At 48.4% G+C, this 18,672-nt stretch overlaps 1 protein-coding gene across 1 annotated transcript in view; it reads right to left on the bottom strand.

Annotated features, from left to right (window-relative positions):
• SOD2 (superoxide dismutase 2) overlaps positions 1-18,214 on the bottom strand; it is a 33,957-nt gene extending 15,743 nt beyond the window's left edge. Inside the window, exons 1-2 of the mRNA XM_029596691.1 lie at positions 18,057-18,214; positions 179-381 (exon numbers count right to left, since the gene is read on the bottom strand). Of these exons, the coding sequence (XP_029452551.1) occupies positions 179-381; positions 18,057-18,085 (232 nt within the window). The 5' untranslated portion in view covers positions 18,086-18,214. The remainder of the gene's footprint in view (positions 1-178; positions 382-18,056) is intronic.
• Positions 18,215-18,672: the final 458 nt, after the last annotated feature.

The raw sequence follows: 18,672 nt of genomic DNA, 5'->3' as shown, positions 1-18,672 counted from the left end.
GTTAAAAAGCACAAATATCAGCAAATTCACTAACAAGTCACCATGGACAGGAATCTCTTCCTGTAGACGTTCAGTTTTAGAATTACTACAATGTCTTTGGCAAGGATGTTTCCTAGTCAACTTGTTAAAAAATCCAAAATATCTTAGCAATACCTGAAAGCATTCTCTGGTTTCCTACCTTTAGCCAGTGCTTCTGCATATTTGTCCTGTGCAACGTTCAAGTTGTTGACGTAAGCAGCATGGTGCTTGCTGTGATGTAACTGCATGATCTCCGCACTAATGTGAGGCTGCAGGGCTCCATAGTCATACGGCAGATCAGGGAGTGTATGCTTGTGTCTGGAGGACAGGCATCCCAGAGCTGCAGCCAGTTTAGCACCATTTCTGCAAAAGGCGCAAAAATCACTTTCATTCAGGCGCCATTTCTCTTGCTCTAGGTACTTAACGAAGGAAAGCGGCCAGAGGTGCTTCCACTCAGCTACTATTAAGTTTTGAATTTAAAAAAAAAAAAAAAGTGAAAACAAAAAGAAAGCAGATGCAGCTGAATAGCTTCCACAATCAGTTCCTAACAAATTGCAATTATCCAGGCACATGAAGGGAAGATCATGATTAACTCATCAGTAAGCCAACATCTGAATGTCTGACTAGGGCAGTCGGAAACCATAGAATGAAAACGCCATTCTTTTCTCCTCGCAGACATCCATCCTCAGTCAACTAACACATTCACTGCCTGTACTGCAGCATCAGTAATTGTACCACGCTTTGAACTTTCTCTGCTGGAAGAGCGTGAAACAAAATGACAAACTGCTGATGAGTTAATCCAATGACATTTTTTTTTTTTTTTTTTACAGATGCTGACTCTCAGTTTTAATTCATAAGCCAATATGATAACTTCAGTTCCAGGTAACAAGATGCCAAACACAAGGAACATGATCAGGCTTACAAAACGAAACCCATATGATGCCAGCGCAGTCACTGTATGGTATTATTGCCACACTTACACAAATATCACCATGTTCACCGCAAACCATTCATGTTTAGAGATTCATAGTAGGTTTGGCCAGCTGTAACTCAGAATCGGGGTTTTCTTTTGAGAAAAATCCTCTCCTTGCCACCCAAAAGGAGGCCCTGTAATCTAACTGAAAGCAATTAGGCTACAATACTAAGGAATGCAGAATATTCCTACTGGGTACAACTATGAATTTAATCAGCTACTTCTAAATATGCAGAGACTAAGCAGGTAGCAAAACATTTTTTTTTCAGGTTTAGCTCATACCTTTTCATTGGTAGCTCAAGATTAGTTACCTTCTGTACATGAATGCATCTCCCTGGCCCCAGAGGGCTTACAAGCTAAGGCAGGGTGTTCTGTCCCCAGCAGTGGGTACATGTTTGTGTCTGTATATACTGTGCTTAATGGAAACACCCTTTTGTAACCCACGATAAAAACCTGCAAGCCTTGCCTTTGCCCTTAAGAGAAGTTCCCTTCATCCTTTGCTTTCTCTCACTTGGGAGGGGCCTGTATGCCCTCTCAATCTAGCTTGAGTCTTCTTAAGTGCCTTATTGGCTCAAGGGACTGCCCTTCATGCTCCCCCCCCCCCCCCTGTGTTACATGGATCCTAGGCTCGCTACCACTATATCTCACCCTCTAGCCCCAGCTTGTGGGGACGTTTCCTGTAATCGCTCTCCAAGAGACTGTTAGTCAGTCTCAAGCATGCTGCCTCAAAGCTAGAAGTGCCTGCAACCTCTGTGATACAATTAACTTTTTTACACTTCTTCCTACCGCTTTAATTCTAAAGATTAAATCAGCTTCAGAACCCCCTTGTCTTCTCACCCTGCATCCCAAGAAACTCCATTCTCCTGCCTATCTCCAGCTACAAAGATCTCTGCCTGGGGCACATATGTTTGGAAGCAACAATTGTAAGTAATGGAAAATTATCTGTGCAATAAATAATTTTAAACTTAAAAGATCTTTGCTTGAAGACTGATTGGGAAGGAAAGTTAGCTGTCTGGAAGAGGGAAACCTGGGAGTTTCTTACTGAGCCAGCACACAGGGGTTCTCAACCCCATTCATATCCACAATTAATTTGCATGAGATACATCTGCATATAACTGAGGTAGCATATGCAAATCTTATTATGCATATTCATTATGGATATGCTGAAAACTTGACTGGCTAGGTGTGTGTGCGCGACCAAAACTAGCCACATGCTTGACTACATTGGCCCACCAGGGAATGCCCGAAACCCTGATAGGTCAATCTGTCCCTGTTGCTGATCGCCATTGCTACTGCTGCCACCCTCAGATATGCAGCTGAGACTTGTGGGCACCAATGTTTGCACTCTAAGCATGGGCCCCATGAACCCGGCACTATGGATACCCCCTGGATTACTGCATTGTGAAATTACACTGCTCAGATTTATGAAGCTATCAAAATTGCCGACATACCAAAATATGCTGAAATACTAGAATGTAGACCAAAAGTCAAGAAGTATGTTGAGTTTACTTTTAAGTTTTGTTCCTGCCGTCTGGACTCAATTTACAAGAAATCATATGACTTACAAGAACCCCAGCTCAATTTATATGGGATAAAATATAATACCATCCTATTAAGAGGATGTTTTGTTATTTACCTAATTGGTTGACACTTATGAAAATTAACTAGCTCACTGGTGTGTACGGTATATTGTTTACACAATAGGTTAAATCCAATGCTCTCCAACACTGCTTCTAAATTGCCTTGCTGGCAATCTCGCACTCTCCTGGAATATTCCAATATTTTGTCTACAATATAAGATCTTTCTTAAGCTGCCAGAATGAAGCATTTATTTTGCTAAAACACAACTGTAGGAAACATCAGGAGTTAACTCACATTTCTGGGGTAGGACTACTGTTATCCTACAGCAGTGGTTCCCAAACCTGTCTTGTGGGATCCCCCCCGGCAGTCTGATTTACCAGATATCCACAATGAACATGCATGAGTTAGTGCATGCAAATCTATCTCCACTACATGAAAATTTGTCTCTTGCATATTTATTTCAAATATCCAGAAGCCTAACTTGCTGGGGGTCCTCTAGGACAAGTTTGGGAACCGCTGGTTTATATTGTAGTGCCAGCATAATAGTCTCAACTTGAGTTCCTGGATCTAGGGGCATGGTTTCTGGTCTCTAGGGTAGACTGTTGCAACTGGTAACCCCAGGTCCAGGACCATAGATTAATACTAGCCCCAGAAATGAGATTAACTTTATTCCACTCATTAAATTTTCTGCATCAAGACGACATGGGTTAAGTCTTCAGGGATTTAAATAGACCTCCCTTGTGTTAAGGAAGTAATAGCTAATGCCTTCATCAGAGAACATAAGAAATTGCCATGCTGGGTCAGTCCAAGGGTCCATCAAGCCCAGCATCCTGTTTCCAACAGAGGCCAAACCAGGCCACAAGAACCTGGCAAGTAACCAAACACTAAGAAGATCCCATGCTACTGATGCAATTAATAGCAGTGGCTATTCCCTAAGTAAAACTGATTAACAGCCATTAATGGACTTCTCCTCCAAGAACTTGTCCAAACCTTTTTTGAACTTAGCTACACTAACTGCACTAACCACATCCTCTGGCAACAAATTCCAGAGCTTTATTGTGCATGATTTAAACGGAAGTATGCTAATTAGTGGGTACATTTTTACTCCTATTTGTGTGCACGTCACACAGAAGTGTGCATGCAAACAGTAGAAAATGTATGTGCTCAGCCTGGCACATTTTATTACATCCTACTCTCAGTTTTTACCTGAGGCAACAAGATTTGAACCTCGGCTTCCCTATTACTCAGCCTGCTAATTTAACCACTAGGCTAATTCTCCAGACATAGCATACAGGATACGGTTACGTTTTCTACTGTGCATATTGATAAGTGTGCCTAAGCCTGAACCAACAAGGAGAGGGCAGCTGCCCCAGAATCCTCTGCTGTCTTAGCCTATGTGAACTCCAAGTGACTTGCTGAGCCTGACCTGCAGCAATTCCCAGGACACCTGGACAGGCAGTCCAAGCTGGTGCCATACAGTGATGCCTAATTATAGGGTCACAAAACAGAAGGCAGCGGTTGGAGCTTCAGGCTATACTGACACTACAGAGGCACTCTCTCTCATGGGTATCAATAAACACAGCCTCAGATGTGTTAAGTGTCCTGACCAGCAAGATTCTAACAGAACAAAAGACTACCTAAAAAGTGATGGTAAATGGGCTCCACCTGGGAGTAGTAATCAGGGCAGTTTAGGGATAATCACATCATGCTGTTGACATGACAACCTATGTAAATTATCCTCTGGGTCATCACGCACTCTAGAATTTTCTAACCCAGTACTATATTGTATAAAAGAAGAAGAATCAATTCATATATACGAGGAGATGCCGGTGGACTGTTTGTCAGAGAAATGGCATCAGCATCTCCCAAGAATACTTATATTAAAATTACTTAAATAAAAATTACTTATATTAAAAATACTTAAATAAAAAATTATGCTTGCTACAAAATCTGTGTTCTTGTATCCCTGGATATATAAGTGTCATAAAGAATGGCACAGCGCTTAACAATATTCAAAATATGTGACCGCTATGGATTTTCTCTTGTTTTGTAATTTAAAAGAACAAAGATTATCTCCCTCTCCCCCAGCTTAGTTACCCAAATTAAACTTGGTGAAGAGGCAACAACACACGAACAACTAAAAAAATTGGTATATCAGGCATAATACCTCCGAAAGGCAGGTTCCTCATTTTCTCTTGTTGATGGATTAATAAACAGTTTTAATCAAACAAATCATACCAAAATTAAAATAAAACGCCACCTTTACATAAAACTGATACAATATCACGTTTAAGCAAGATTCCTTGTGATTAGATTATTATAATTAGTTGCTGTCCAGGGCCAGATCACTAAAAATGAGACTGCACCTTTAGCAATAGTCATTGTAATTGTTTAAAACAAGTTTTAGGAAGGAAAAAACGTTCAAAACCAGTCTTGATCTGAACCACAACTTTGGGAGCGGATGTAATAAAGTGTGTTCAGCAGAGCTCACAGTTTAAAATTAGCAGTTGTGTGCAAATTTTGCTGCACAAAAAAAAAATTAAAATAAAAATTGTGCATACAGGCTAGCACCCCCCCCCCCCCATGCAAAATGGAGAAATTACTTACCTGATAATTTCGTTTTCCTTAGTGTAGACAGATGGACTCAGGACCAATGGGTATAGTGTACTCTTGATAGCAGTTGGAGACGGATCAGATTTTAATCTGACGTCAGTCCTAGTACATGTACCCCTGCAGGAAGTGCAGCTCTTCAGTATTCTCCTCGAAAAGCACTGTGGATATATGTGTGACTGACTTAATAATTTGAGTAACTTCATAACTTGGACAAACTTTAAAACTTGATTAACTTGCACTGGTTGATTGACTATAGCTGAAGACCGCCAGTGTACTCAACTGGAAAGCGTCGACACCCGGCAGGGTGGATGCCCTAGGTAAATGTAAACGTGGCTTACCCTTGAATTATTTCAAAGACCACGCGTAACGGCAGCCAAGGGTGGGATGCTGAGTCCATCTGTCTACACTAAGGAAAACGAAATTATCAGGTAAGTAATTTCTCCATTTCTTAGCATGTAGCAGATGGACTCAGGACCAATGGGATGTATAAAAGATACTCCTGAACCGGGTGAGAGGCTGCCCGTGCCCCATTTAGAATTGTCCTTGCAAATACCATGTCCTCCCGGGCCTGAACATCCAGACGGTAGAATCTGGAGAAGGTATGTATGGAGGACCATGTCGCCGCCCTGCAGATCTTGGCAGGCGACAGCATTCTAGTTTCTGCCCAGGATATTGCCTGGGCTCTGGTAGAATGGGCCTTGACCTGTAGAGGTGGTGGCTTGCCAGCTTCTACGTAGGCCGCCTTGATGACTTCCTTGATCCAGCGGGCAATGGTTACCCGCGAGGCCGCTTCCCCTTGTCTCTTTCCGCTGTGCAGGACAAGAAGGTGGGCCTTTTTCATATGGGTTCCGACATTTCCAGGTATCTGGATAGGAGTCTACCAATGTTGGCGTAGACTACGGGCTTCTTCCAAATTCTTCAAGCCATCCGTCGTTGGTAGCGAGATGGACTGGTTAAGGTGGAAGTGTGAGACCACTTTGGGGAGGAAGGAGGGAACCGTGCATAGTTGGATGGCTCCCGGGGTGAGCCTGAGGAATGGCTCACGGCAGGACAGTGCTTGTAGTTCCGAGATGAGGTGGGCTGAACCAACTGCCAGCAAGAACACCGTCTTTAAGGTTAACAGGTGGAGCGACAGTCCTCGGAGGGGTCTGAAGGCGGTTCCCGCTAGGAAATCCAACACGAGATTGAGATTCCACAGAGGTAATGGCCACTTTAGTGGTGGACCAATGTGTCTGACTCCTCTTAGGAAGCGTGACACGTCCGGGTGAGAGGCTATGCTATCGCCCTCGCTCTTGGAGCCGTAGCATGATAATGCGGCCACCTGTACCTTGATGGAGTTGAGGGACAGTACCTTCTGTAGTCCATTCTGTAAGAATTCCAGGATCACGGGAACTTTAAATGACCGTGGTTTGACGTTGTGGTCTTCGCACCAGTCTTCAAATATTCTCCAAATCCTTATGTACGTTAACGATGTGGAGAACTTGCGTGCTCAGAGGAGGGTGTCGATTACAGCCCCCGAGTATCCGCTCTTTCTTAGGCGGGCCCTCTCAATGGCCAGACCGTAAGAGAATTGAGTTGGGTCCTCGTGGAGGATCTGACCTTGTTGTAGTAGGTCCCTGTGTGGAGGCAGGGGTAGGGGGTTCTCTGCCAGCAGTCTTCTCATGACTGCGTACCAGGGTCTTCTTGGCCAATCTGGAGCCACCAGAAGAACTAGCCCTCTGTGTAGTTGTATCTTGTGAATGACTGCGCCCAATAGGGGCCACGGCGGGAAGGCGTATAGCAGGGTCCCCGGTTGCCAGGTCTGTACCAGGGTATCGATCCCTTGGGGCTGCGGTTCTCGCCTGCGGCTGAAGTATCTGGACACTTGGGCATTGGATCTGTTTGCCAGAAGTTCCATGTCCAGTGTCCCCACCGATTCACTATCATTTTGAAGGCTGCGGACAACAGCTTCCATTCTCCTGGGTCTAGACTTTCCCTGCTGAGGAAGTCCGTCATGATGTTGTCTTTCCCGGCGATGTGGACGGTGGAGATCTCCTGGAAATTTGCTTCCGCCCACGACAACAGGGGTCTATTTCCAGGGACACTTGTTTCTGGTTCCCCCCTGTCTGTTGATGTAGGCCACAGTTGTGGCGTTGTCTGACATTACTCTGACCGCTTTGTCTCGAAGTCTGTGAGCAAACCGCAGACAGGCTAGTCAGACTGCCCGCGCTTCTAGGCGATTTATATTCCATCCTGCCTCTTCTGCGTTCCACTGCCCTTGGGCGGTTAACTCCTCACAGTGTGCTCCCCATCCTCGTAGACTGGCATCTGTGGTGAGAAAGATCCAGATTGGAGAGGATAGTCTTGATCCTAGGCTCACGTGGTTGGCCTGCAGCCACCACCGTAGCTGGTTCCGGACTCTGCCCAGGAGTGATAGACGTACGGTGTAGTTCTGGGACCATGGGCTCCACCGTGATAGAAGTGAGCACTGTAGGGGTCTCATGTGGGCTTGCGCCCATGGCACAACTTCCAGTGTGGATGCCATCAGCCCGAGGACTTACAGGTAATCCCATGCTGTGGGACGAGGATCGTTCAGCAAGGTATGTAGCCGGTTCCACAGTTTTAATCTCCTTGTGGGGGTCAGGCTGACCTTGTCTTCTTTGGTGTCGAATCGGACTCCTAGGTATTCCAGCGACTGTGAGGGTTGTAGGAAACTTTTGTTTGTGTTGACCACCCATCCTAGGCTCTCCAGTAGAGTCGTGACTCTGCTGGTTGCTTGTTGGCTTTCCTCCGGGGACTTTGCCCTGATCAGCCAGTCATCTAGGTAAGGGTGGATGAGGATTCCTTCCTTCCTCAATGTTGCCGCCACCACTACTATTACCTTGGTGAACATCCGGGGTGCCGTGGCTAACCCGAAGGATAGTGCCCGGAACTGGTAGTGACGGTTCAGAACTTTGAAGCGTAGGTAGCGCTGGTGTTCCTGATGAATTGGGATGTGTAGGTAGGTGTCCGAAAGATGCAGGGATGTGAGAAACTCTCCCGGTTGTATTGCCCTTATTACGGATCGCAGGGTTTCCATGCGGAAACGGGGAATCCTCAGGTGGCGGTTGACCGACTTGAGGGCCAGGATGGGCCTGAATGTTCCCTCTTTCTTGGGGATAAAACAGATGGAATAATGTCCAGTATTTATTTCTTATGGAGGCACTGGGGTTATGGCCTCGAGGGCCAGTAATCTGAGCAGTGTAGCTTCCACTGCCGCCCTCTTGGAGAGGTCGTGGCAGGGGACATGAACTTGTCCGGAGGGGTGCATAGAAAATTCAGGTAGTACCCCTCCCGAATGATGGCTAGGACCCACTTGTCTGAAGTTATCGCGACCCATCTGCGATAGAATAGGGCTAGTCTGCCCCCTATGGCTTCTTCCCTTGGACGGGTCGGCTGAATCTCATTGTGGGGTGCGGCTGGAGCCTGTACCCGAGCTGGTACCCCTCTTGTTGTGCTTGTTCCGAAAGGACTGGTTCCTCCTCATAGGGCGGGGCGCTTGATAGTTGTTCCTGTAAGGATTGAAGCGCTGTGAACCTCTGCCCCTGGAGGACCTGGGAAAGGGTCGCTGGTTTCTCTTCGTTTTATCCTCTGGCAGGCGCAGCACTGGGGACTCGCCCCATATGTCGGCTAATTTCTCTAGTTCGCTGCCAAACAGGAGGGATCCTTTGAAGGGCATCCTTGTGAAGTGCGTTTTGGAAGATGCGTCAGCCGACCAGCTTCGGGGCCAGAGTTGCCTTCTGGCCGCCACCGCGGATGACACTCCTCTGGCCGCTGTAAGCACTAGGTCGGAGGCAGTGTCCACAAGGAATGATACTGCTGGTTCCATGTTTTCTCCCAGGGTGTTGTTCCTGGTTTGGGATAAGCAGGCACATGTCACCACTGTGCAGCAGGCCGCAATGCATAGAGACATAGCGGCTACGTCAAATGACTGAGGATGGACTCCAGACGCCGGTCATGTGCATCTTTGAGTGCTGCTCCTCCCTCTACTGGAATAGTGGTGCGCTTAGAAACCGCGCAGACCATGGCATCAACTCTTGGGCATGCAAGAAGATCTTTGGTCGCCGGGTAGAGGGGGTACATGGCTGCCAAAGCTCAGCCCCCTTTGAATGTGGACTCCGGGGCATTCCATTCCAGGTCAATCAGCTGTTATGCAGCTTGTAACAGAGGGAAATGGCAAGAGGTCTGACAAAGACTCTCCAAGCAGGGGGTTCGGTTTAGGTTCCCCCGAAGCACCTGGGCCGGGATAGCGAGCTCCGTCAGACATTGGGTGACCAGGTCCGGGAGCTCATCCTTTGTGAAGAAGCGTCTCATGGTTCGGTGAGGCTCTGTCCCCGGGGGGAGCTCCCCCTCTTCTAGGGGCTCGGCTTCCTCTTCAGAGATGTCCGTGTCCCCATAGGAGGGGCTTCTGGGTAGTGGAAGCCTGTGCCTAAGTCTTGAAGAGCCTGGGGCCTGAGGGTCCTCCGGCGGAGCATGTGGTTGACCAGCTGGAGGTTCAGTTTGCATTTGAACAAAGGCGTGAATCCCCTTGAAAAACTCCACCCATGAGATCGATGCTGGATCCAAGCTGAGGGGCACTGGATCCCTGGGAATCTCCGTCTGTGGGGAGGTCCCACTGGGATCTGCTAGGTCCAGGGTACTCCCTTAGGAGCTAGTACTCTGCCCTGGGTGGGACTGGCCCTGAACTGGATCTTCCAGGGCCTACTCACACTGCGTGCACAGGGCATCGGCCTCCTCGCTTTGTGCAGCTCTGATGTGGAATGCTGGGCAGAGGCCTTGAGCTTTTATCCCTGTTTCTGGTGGTGCCATGCTTTCGGCGCGTAAACTCAGTTGTGCGCGTAGCTGTGCGTCCAGCCATAGATATGCGCGCAGCTGTGTGTGTGTGCAACTTATGCGCGCAAGGCTTCGTGCGCCTACCTCTGTTTTGTGCGCTCTGGCCGGATGGCGAATGGCACGGCGAAACGAGCCAAGATGGTGACAGCGTGCACGCGGGCAATATGGCGACCCCGGTTATTTCCAAGGGTCTCCACGTAGGTAGACCCTTGGAAATAACTGGGGCCTGGCCCTGCTAGGGTGGATCAACCCGGTTGCGGTGGCCTGTGCTTCTCCTCGATCCTCGGAGACCGGATTAAAGCAGAAGATTTCTACCTTGTCTTCGGCACTTCCTGGTTTCGTACCGGGCGGTCTCTGGCTACAGGGGGAGAGGGCAAATACCTTCACCGCCGCGCTCGAGGGTGCACCCGCTGCCTCTGTCGCGCCCGAGGATCGGGGGCTAGGTCCTCGCTGCGATTCGGCCACCGGACCGAGGCTTACCTCAGAGGGACCACGGAAATCACCTCAGGAAACTCAACTGGGGGAGGGACTTGAGGGTATCACTGCAGGAGAGCGGGGCTAGTCTTCAGGTAGGATTCTCCTTTAAAATTTAGTTCTAACGCTGTGAGAGTGTGCAGATAGTCCCTAACTGATTTGGAGACGGAAAATACTGAAGAGCTGCACTTGCTGCAGGGGTATATGTACTAGGGGCTGACTTCAGATTGAAATCTGATCCGTCTCCAACTGCTAGCAGGAGTACACTATACCCATTGGTCCTGAGTCCATCTGCTAAACGCTAGGAAAGCCAAGTTAATGATGACATTAGCTCTTCCCCCCCCCACCCCCCGCAGAGGTGCACTGGTGTAAATTGGATTTTATTAGCTCTAGAAACTTAACTATTAGTCAGAGATGGAGTAGTTTACAGGGCTAGTGTTAGTCCATTGGTAGAAGAGTTGAAATTTTGGTATTAGGACCGCTAGTCAGGATTTGTAGGCTCAAAAAACCAATTGTCAACACAAAAACTTGTGCGTATAAATCATTTTATGAGCAGAACACACAAAGCACATTTTCTGTATATAAAACGAGGGGCAAGGCAGTGCCTTATATTCCTGTCGCACCAGATCTTCTCTCACCCCTTTTAAAATGTGCACTCAGCCTATGCAAAAAGATGAGCGCACATTTTAATTGTCATTTGCTGCTTTTAAGTTCTCAAAACATTAGCATACCACTGATTTAGCATCGGAAGGTAATTCTTTCCCATACTGGTTAGAAAACATGCACTGAATGTCAGCACACAGTTTTCTCACAGGTCAAGCAGGATGTTAGTCCTCACATAAGGGTGACATCACAGGATGGAGTCCAATCACGGAACACTTTTGTCAAAGTTTCTAGAACTTTGACTGGCACCTACTGGGCATGCCCAGGATGGCACTAACCCTGCAACCAGCAGGGGTCCCCCTTCAGTCTTCTTTTTCTCGCGCAGCAGTAGCCACGCGGGTTAAGGAGCTCCAGAGAGATTCCTGACAGGAAATTTCCTTACGGAATTACTATTCAACTTTCTACCCCACAGGGGTCCCTCTCTTTCGTTTTTACGCCCACGATGGTCCGGTAAGTTTTTTACCCGATTCCGGTCGATTCCCGTCGAGTTTGGCCCTCATGGCCTTCTGGCCGGTGACCACACCGCAGCTAAATTTTTTCACAGGCCATGGCATCGGGGTTCCATCGATGCCCAGACTGCACCCGCATAATGTCCACTACTGACCCTCACCAGGTATGTGTAATATGTCTGGGTAGCAAGCATGATGTCCTTACTTGCACCAAATGTGCCCTTATGACACCTAAAGGTCGCAAGGCTAGAATGGAGAAAATGGAACTTCTCTTTAGATCAAAAACCCGACGCCATCTATAGCATCTACGTCGTCTGAACAGACACTGTCTACATCGCACCATCATCGGGCACCGGCCGGTGTCCAATCAGCATCGACGACTCCACGGCCATAGACACCCTTTGTTCCCCCTCAGGAAAAGGACAGAGGAGAGCATAGAGAAAAGCATCAGCATAGACATCGCAGGTCTCAGACCGTCGACATAGGCAAGGTCTCAACGTCGTCATCGTCTGAACTGCCATCGAAGAAAGCCCGTCCAGAAAAGGCACCGTCCCTATCTGGTTCAGGGTCAGAGGCAACCTTCACCGGGACCGTTGATAGGAGCCGCGATTCCACCTCCAACAGTGGTCCCTCCGGCTACGCCTCCGCCTCCTCCGGCATCGGGGCTCCATGCTCCAGGTTTCCGGGAGGAACTGGATCAGATGATGCAGGAGGCCATCAGCAGAGCGATGCAAGACTTTAAGGTTCCATTGACGCAGATACCAGTACAGATGCCTGAACCGGTAACCGATCCCATTCCTGCAGCACTAGCACTGTTACTCACGAGAATGGAAGCGCTAATCGCTGCTTTTCCTCCAACGGATCCGACGATACCGATGGACCCGGTGCATTCCTCTCCGATTCCTCTTTCGACAGAAGGAGAAACACCGTTCCTTCCGCCATCGGGAGTCCTTCTGATGCCTAGATCATCGGTTTCACAGATTGCATCTTTGTTTCCATTGGTGCCACTGACCTGTCCATCGGTGCCACCGGTGACACCTTCGATGCCTCGCCCGGGACCTTCAGGTATACCAGCTTTTCGTCCCTCCAAGGATACTGGGGGTGCTGGAGATGATCCCTACGATACCTGGACTGATGATTCATCCCAGGATACTGATGACTTGCCATCGCCACCCTCTCCTGCTGAAAGCAGGAAGCGTTCTCCGCCAGAGGACTTGTCCTTCATTAATTTTGTGAAGGAAATGTCTGAAGTGGTTCCTTTTCAACTTCAGACAGAACAAGATGATAGACATCAGATGATAGAGCTTCTTCAATTCTTAGATGCTCCTAAAGAACTAACATCTATTCCCATCCATGATGTCCTCCTGGATCTTCTGAAAAGAAATTGGGAATATCCTAGGTCTGTGGCACCAGTCAATCGGAAAGCTGACACCACATACCTAGTCCAGTCAACTCCTGGTTTCCAGAAGTCCCAATTGGACCACCATTCAGCGGTTGTTGAGTCAGTCCAAAAGAAAGCCCGAAGATCCAAGCCTCATGCTTCCTATCCTCCAGGAAAGGAACAAAAATTAATGGATGCTATAGGTCTTGTATCTTTCAAGGGGCAATGCTTATATCCTGCATCGCTTATCAGCTTTATATGACCCAGTACAATAGGGTCCTCTTTAAACAAATACAGGACTTTGCTGAGTCCCTACCTCAACAGTCTCAAGACCAATTACACGCCCTGGCTCAAAAGGGTTTAGAAGCGGGCAAGCATGAAATACGATCTGCCTATGACGTTTTTGACACCGCTTCCAGGGTTTCGGCTACAGCCATTTCTGCAAGGCGGTGGGCCTGCCTAAAGTCATCGGACCTACGGCCTGAAGTCCAGGATAGATTATCTGATTTGCCTTGCACTGGAGATAATCTTTTTGGTGAGCAAATACAAAAGGCAGTGGCACAACTCAAGGATCACCATAAGACTCTTCGCCAACTCTCCTTGATACAACATTCAGAAAGGAGCCCAAGAAATCTTTTTACCGCCAAAGGAAATCTTATCCTCCTCAGTCCAAAGGTCGCTCTACTAAGCCTTACCAGAAAGGCCAGTCCAGGCAACCTCGCAGGCAAAAGCCGCAAACAACTCTTCAACCAGGTCCAGCATCTGTTTTTTTACTTTTTTCTAGACAGCAGCATTCAGACTCCACTAAGGCATGTACCAGTGGGAGGCCTTTTGTGCCACTTCAGTCACATCTGGCACTCAGTCACCACAGACCAGTGAGTTCTCGCCATAACAACTCAAGGTTATCATCTCAACTTTCTTGCCATTCCACCGGACTCCCCACCTCAGCTGCTCCTGGAACAGGAGATTTCCCTCTTCCTCCAGTCCAGAGCAATAGAACCAGTGCCCTATTCCCAACAGGGCCTCGGATTCTACTCTCAGTATTTTCTAATCCCAAAAACGTCAGGTGGCGTTCGCCCGATACTAGATCTTCGGGCCTTAAACAAGTTCCTACAAAGAGAAAAGTTCAAGATGGTGACCTTGGGTTCCCTCCTCCCCCTTCTACAAAGGGGAGACTTGCTCTGCTCTCTAGACCTCCAGGTCACTTACACTCACATCGCAATAACTCAGTCTCATCACAAAATTCTGCGATTCCTTGTAGGCCCAAAGCACTACCAATATCGAGTGCTACCATTCGGCACAGCCTTTGCTCCACGAGTCTTCACCAAGTGCCTCGTAGTAGTAGCAGCGTTCCTCAGAACTCAAGGTGTCCACGTCTACCCCTACCTCGACGATTGGTTAAGAACATAAGAACATAAGAAAATGCCATACTGGGTCAGACCAAGGGTCCATCAAGCCCAGCATCCTGTTTCCAACAGTGGCCAATCCAGGCCATAAGAACCTGGCAAGTACCCAAAACTAAGTCTATTCCATGTAACCATTGCTAATGGCAGTGGCTATTCTCTAAGTGATCAGGGCTCCTACACAGCAAGCTGTTCTGACGTCCCTATGTCTCACCTTGCACACCCTGATCTCTCTGGGGTTTCTCATCAATTATCCAAAGTCCAGCTTAGTCCCATCGCAAACCCTGTCATTCATAGGAGCAGACTTGGACACCTTCAAAGCGAAGGCATTTCTTCCTCGAGAACGAGCTCTCATCATCTCCTCTCTCGCCCATCAGCTGCAGTCTCGACAACGCTCCACTGCATGTCACTTTCTAGTCCTGCTAGGTCACATGGCATCCTCAGTACACGTGACTCCCATGGCTCGTTTTGCCATGAGGATCCTACAGTGGGCTCTAAGGTCACAGTGGATTCAATCATCTCAACCAAAAATCAACCCACTTCGTCTATCTCTAGCTTGGTGGAAGAATCAGGCCAATCTCCTTCAAGGCCTTCCTTTTCAAGCTCCAGATCCTCAAATAACCCTTACAAAAGATGCCTCCAACATCGGCTGGGGAACACACTTTGTCAACTTACAAACTCAAGGATCCTGGTCTCCAGAGGAAGCCAAACATCAGATCAATTTCCTGGAGCTACGAGCAATCAGATATGCTCTCAGAGTATTTCAGGATCGCCTCTCCAACCAGGTCATCCTGATTCAAACGGACAACCAGGTGGCCATGTGGTATATCAACAAACAAGAACGGGCTCCCACCTCCTGTGTCAGGAAGCTGCACAGATATGGGCGGAGGCCCTCTCCCACATCGAGTGATGTACCTCAGGGCCAGCTACTCGCCGGGAGTGGACAATGTGTTGGCAGACAAGCTGAGTCGCACCTTTCAACGAGTGGTCTCTCAACCTCGCAGTAGTGGACTCGATATTCTACCGTTGGGGCTACCCTCACATAGACCTCTTTGCGCCACTTCAAAACCGCAAAGTAGAGAACTATTGTTCTCTCACTCGCAGCCAACACTCAGAGCCAAGAGATGCATTCTCCATCTCATGGGCAACCGGTCTCCTATATGCATTCCCTCCACTTCCACTTCTCTCGAAGGCTCTCGTGAAGCTACGTCAGGACAAGGGAAGCATGATCCTGATAGCACCTCACTGGCCATGTCAAGTGTGGTTTCCGATTCTTCAGGACCTCTCCATTCACAGGCACATTCCCCTAGGGAAGGACCCGCTTCTGATTACGCAGAACAACGGGTGCCTACGCCACCCCAATCTTCAGGCCTTGTCCCTGACTGCCTGGATGTTGAAAGGTTAATCCTGCAACCTCTCAACCTTTCGGAGCCAGTTTCCCGTGTCCTGATTGCTTCATGGAAACCTTCCACGAGAAAATCTTATCTTTACAAATGGAACATGTTTAAATCATGGTGTTTCTCACTGTCACTTGATCCTTTTACCTGTTCTACTACAAAGTTTTTAGACTATCTCTGGTACTTGTCAGAATCAGGTCTCAAAACTTCCATCAGATTGCATGTCAGTGCAGTAGCCACCTCCCATAAAAGTGTCGGGATGCTCCTATTTCAGTACAACCCTTCGTAACATGTTTTCTTAAAGGCTTGCTTCACCTCAAGCCTCCACTACGCCCTCTGGCCCCTTCTTAGGACTTCAATCTGGTTTTGGGTCGGCTCATGAAACCACCATTCGAGCCTCTCCAATCCTGTGATCTTCGCTATCTCACATGGAAAGTGATTTTTCTTTTGGCGATCACATCAGCTTGCAGAGTTAGTGAGTTACAGGCCCTAGTTACCTATCCACCTTACACAAAACATCTGCATGACCGGGCAGTGCTCCGCACTCACCCGAAGTTCTTGCCTAAGGTAGTATCGGAATTTCACATTAATCAATCAATTATACTACCTACCTTCTTTCCCAGACCCCACTCCAATCCAGGAGACCAAGCTCTGCATACCCTCGACTGCAAACAGACTCTCGCATTCTACCTAGACCGTACAGCTGCCCACAGGCAAAGTACTCAATTGTTTGTTTCCTTTGCTTCCATCAGATTGGGTCAACCAGTGGGTAAGCAGACTCTCTCCTCCTGGTTAGCGGACTGCATATCTTTTTGTTACCAGCAGGCAGGCATTCCACTGCAAGACCGTGTTAAAGCACACTCTGTCAGAGCCATGGCAACTTCTGTAGTGCACCTTCATTCGGTGCCGCTTCCTGGTATTTGTAAGGATGCTACCTGGAGTTCTCTCCATACCTTTATAGCCCATTATTGTCTAGACAAGGCCAGAAGACAAGATTCCATCTTCAGCCAATCTGTCTTGCGCAACCTTTTTGCAACTTGACGTACCAACGCCCTTCCGCCTGCCTGTTAGGGTTCAGGATGCCCTCGACCAAATTCCACCCCAATTGTTGTGCCTGTTGCACATCTTTGGTACATTTGGTGCATATTCGGTCATCCTCAGCTCGGTACTCATCCTTATGTGAGGACTACCATCCTGCTTGTCCTGTGAGAAAGCAAATGTTGCTTACCTGTAACAGGTGTTCTCACAGGACAGCACAAAACCCACCCACCACCCCGCAGTGTTGGGTTCGTTACGTTTATTTTATTTTTTGGCACTTACTTTAGCTTTTGAAAAAGACTGAAGAGGGACCACTGCTGGTTGCAGGGTTAGTGCCATGCCCAGTAGGTGCCAGTCAAAGAGTTCAACCAAATATAAATTTACGTGCCTCACTGTAAACCGCTGTGATGGTGCATTACTAAAAAACGGTATAGAAAAGATTTTAAATAAATAAATAATAAAGAAATTTTGACAAAAGTGTTCTGTGATTAGGCTCCATCCTGTGCTGTTACCCATATGTGAGGACTAACATCCTGCTGTCCTGTGAGAACACTTGTTACAGGTAAGCAACATTTGCTTTACTGCGCATCTTATTACATCGGGCCCAGTAAGCTAAAAGGTGGTAAACAGTCCCTTACATAACAACTCAAACAATCGCTGGAGCAGGGAAATACCTACTATACACGGATTGTAGCTCAGATTTAAAGGAAAGAAAACAGTAATTCAAACTAAAAACCAAACCTAGTTGACCAGTTCGTCCCCCACGGTGCTCCGCAAAGACCGATTTAGAGGAATTTGGAAATACATGGGTCATATTTTAGCGATACAGAACCCCTTATAATTCAAGCATTACTTCAGCAAGTTGCCCAGACAATACCAACATTAAATTCAAGCAAAAGAAACCCTATGACCCGCATATCCCTGCAATAACTTGCCAAGGGTAACGGACTCAAATTGTCCAGCCCCATCAAGGAAGCCAGAAAAGGAGACGAATGTGAGGCACACACAGCTCAGGAAAGCTTCTGGTCAAGAAGCTCACGTGCAGGGGCAGGATCCCCAGGAACGGCACGAGCCGGGATCCACCGGGCCTCCTCGCCCATGATCAGGTGGGGCAGTCCCGCTCTAATCCCACAAGCGCAGAAAGTACGAAGCCCTCTCTCCCCCCCCCCCCCCCCGAGACTGTGGACCGGGCCTGGCTCCTGTAGCCCCCCTCACCTGCCGGGGGTCCGCAGCCTGCACAGCATGGCGGGTGCCTGACACTTTCACCTTCCCTCCCTCGGAGTCTGACGGCGCGTCCTTGCTCCTTCTCTCCCCGCCCCCTGGGCCTCAGCTGCGGCGCTGCAATCGATTAACCAGTTCTGGCCGACCCCGCCTCCCGTCAGTGAGTGGCCGGAGGAGAAGGGGGGGGTGGGCGTGGCCAGGGCCCCATCCTGCCTCAATGATTGGCACGAAAGAAAGGGTGAACAGATAAATAACCCGAGAACTGAAAAGTCTAATAATGACGTCCTCACCCTGCTGGAGCGCTGGCTCGTTAAGAAGCCTGAGAGGCGCGGTCAGGCAAGGGTTAAGATGACAGCACTGGGGAAGAAGGAGGCGGGATTGCAAAAGGCTTCGGTGCAGCAGCAGCAGGTGGCTTGTGCCGGGCTCCCTTCTAAAAAGCTCATCCATGGCAACGGAGAGGCAGGCGTCGTGAACTTGGGCTGCGGAGGGGGAGAGTGCGACTTCTGACACGAGTGACACATAAATATCTGAAGGATGGACTATGGTGCAAATAAATAAAGGGCCAGTTCAGGCACTTTGAAAGACACCTAAGGACCAGGCAGTGGCCATC

This window comes from Rhinatrema bivittatum, chromosome 3, assembly GCF_901001135.1.
Source record: "Rhinatrema bivittatum chromosome 3, aRhiBiv1.1, whole genome shotgun sequence".
NCBI lineage: Eukaryota > Metazoa > Chordata > Amphibia > Gymnophiona > Rhinatrematidae > Rhinatrema > Rhinatrema bivittatum.
The sequence above is the reverse complement of the archived record's forward strand: the minus strand, read 5'-3'. Positions and strand labels throughout refer to the sequence as shown.